Here is a 2,610-nt window from a genome sequence, read left to right on the forward strand (position 1 = left end):
AATATAAGTGCTGACATCAGTAGTGTCCACAGGAACCTCTCAATCTCAGCTAAAAGCTCATGTAAACCATTTCTGCAACCACCAAACAAAGCAAAGACACCAAACAGTTAAAAGAGCAGTTACCTCACCATGAAAGGTAAGGTAAGATCCATCTTTTGATTTATGATTTTCTGGAATTAAATGTGAACTGAACTATTTTTTTAAAAAGGTGTTATATGCTATAAAATACTTTTAAATAAATTAGGTGAGGAAAATGAAAGATCCAATTTTTCTATGTTTGAGTCACAGTAACTTAGAGTTACTACAGTTTCAAGCACCACATCTGACATTCAAGCACTTTTCAAACCTTGAAAGGACAATATTACAATTCAAGCGTATTCAAGGATTTCAAGCACCCGTACGAACCCTGGATTAAAGACTTCAATCAAAATAAATCTTTATTAGCAACCAATTCTTCTTTTCTTATCAGTTTTCTATAAAACAGACCGACTAGGGGGAAAATAAAATGTTGTTGTTAGATGTTGTTAGATCGGGTGTGATGAATATGGAGGGGGAGGAATGGCTCCTCTACATTTTCAGCTAAAAACACTTCAGAGGCGAGCATTAGTTAAACCTTCTGAAAAATAAAATATTTTCATCTCGACTGCATATAAATGAAGAAATCATTCGAAGGTCTTTTCAGACGCTGAATATAAAGTTCGCCTTTTAATGAGGACAGTCCATTAACTAAACGTTCAAAGCAGACAACAAACACGCAGTCTGAATACTGTCCTTTCAGCCCTGTTTGAATTCACCTGTATTCATCAAACACAGCAGAGAAAGCTCGCTGGTAACTGTGTTTGGGAGTGTGCTTTGACTGTGTGATGGATGTTAAATAAGATAAAGCACTGCAGCATTTCTCCAGCACCATGACTACAGATTAATTTTTTTGCTTTATGGGTTTTAAGATGAGCTTGCGTGCTGAATAATTTTGTGCTTTTAAAAACATAATAAAAAAATTAAAATCCATCAACACTACATTTTCTTCTCCGTGAGCCTTTATGTTGAGTGGGAGGGAAAACATTTGTCCAACTACTTGGCTAGCTTCATCACATCCGTCTGCCAAAGTTAGCCCCCTGTGTCTGGAACCTCCTCCGGCCTGAACAACTCACCCGGGAGCAGATCTCGTGCAGGCTGGTGGCGATGGCTTTGGCTGGTGTGTCACAGCGGAACACATGACATTTCAGGATCCTGGTGTTTTTATCCCTCGCCACATATGCAAAGTCCCTGAGAAGAGGAAAACACAGAGTTGCTTTACAAAAAAAACAAACACACAGTCACAAATGGAGATGAGGTTTGCTGGACGAGTTTGGTGCTACTTGGAGAAATTTTAAAACAAAAATGTGTGTGTCTACTTTTGAGACTGACAGGTCTTTGAGACAAATGAGAGATGAAGTGACCTTTTGTAGTGGGATGAATATAGGACGGACACATGCGCACACACGCAGAGACGACAATGGACCCCAAAGATCAATAGAGCAGCGTGATGCAAGAGGGAGTTGAATAGAGTAACAGCAGGAAAGAACTTTCCCCTGGGCCCACTGGAGCCGAAAACAATTTAACTCAGCTGAACAGAAGGAACGAAGAATAAAAAGGAGGAGGGAAAGAGATGGGATGGAGAGAGGGATGAAGACACAGGATACTTTAAAAAGAAATGTAGCTGCAGCAAATTAAAGAGCATCACACACACACACACATACACACACAAAGACATAAGCCAATGTAAATAACTCCCTTCAGGCTGTGTTTCAATATGAGATGTAATAGTCAAACAAGGCCTGAGGGCTAACAGGATTCCTGGACGCAGATTCTCAGGGACGTTCTCCACGAGACATTCCTATTTACGTGTGTGTGTGTGTGTGTGTGTGAGAAACAAAGTTTAAAAAAAAAAATACTTGTAGACAGACAAGGACAGGGGATGTGACCTTCATTTCCTCCATGTCTGAATGCATGCACGCAGTGGTACAGAGTACATCAAGAGCCACTTTCAAGATGAAACAAAATGAGACGGAGAGAGGAAATTAAACAATAAAATGATGTAGAGGTACTCTACAGGAGGAGCATTGCAGACTGAAAAGGAAGGAATGCGTTTACCTCTCTCTGTATCCAAGGAAGCAAAGAAGGAAAGGAAGACAGGTTAGTGGGAGGGAAAAAAAAGGGGGAGAGAAAAAAAATCCATCGCACCAGTGAGCGTTATTGCCGGGTGACAAAAGGTTGCGAAGAGATGCACTTTCACATAGAAAATTAACCTTGAGTGACATATTCACTTCTCCTGCCGTCTCCTTCTCTAACAGAGTTTTAGTGGCGGTACGGTAAAATGCACGTATATATGCACACAGATCTCAGCAGCACTGCAGGTGATCTTAAATGCAGAGTTACTCTGAGCTAAAAAATATATATGGAATATAAAGGAAAAGAGAGAAAATGGATGAAGAGAGGGACTCGGGGTGACGGAGAAGTCAGGTTGTGAACAGTTAGCCTGCTGAAGGCTTGCATATCCTTAAAAGACATAACGAAAGAAGCTTTTTTTAAGCTTTTTTAATTTTTAAAAAAAATTAATTAAAAAAAAAA

General features: G+C 39.8%; 1 protein-coding gene across 1 annotated transcript in view; it reads right to left on the bottom strand.

Annotated features, from left to right (window-relative positions):
• The window catches only part of apbb2b (amyloid beta (A4) precursor protein-binding, family B, member 2b), a 51,067-nt gene that overhangs the window by 7,475 nt on the left and 40,982 nt on the right, over positions 1–2,610 (bottom strand). The window contains exons 13-14 of the mRNA XM_013912908.1: positions 2,134–2,139; positions 1,152–1,266 (exon numbers count right to left, since the gene is read on the bottom strand). Of these exons, the coding sequence (XP_013768362.1) occupies positions 1,152–1,266; positions 2,134–2,139 (121 nt within the window). The remainder of the gene's footprint in view (positions 1–1,151; positions 1,267–2,133; positions 2,140–2,610) is intronic.

The sequence above is a fragment of the Pundamilia nyererei genome, unplaced genomic scaffold, assembly GCF_000239375.1.
Source record: "Pundamilia nyererei isolate P.nyererei 1_Seehausen unplaced genomic scaffold, PunNye1.0 scaffold00107, whole genome shotgun sequence".
Lineage (NCBI taxonomy): Eukaryota > Metazoa > Chordata > Actinopteri > Cichliformes > Cichlidae > Pundamilia > Pundamilia nyererei.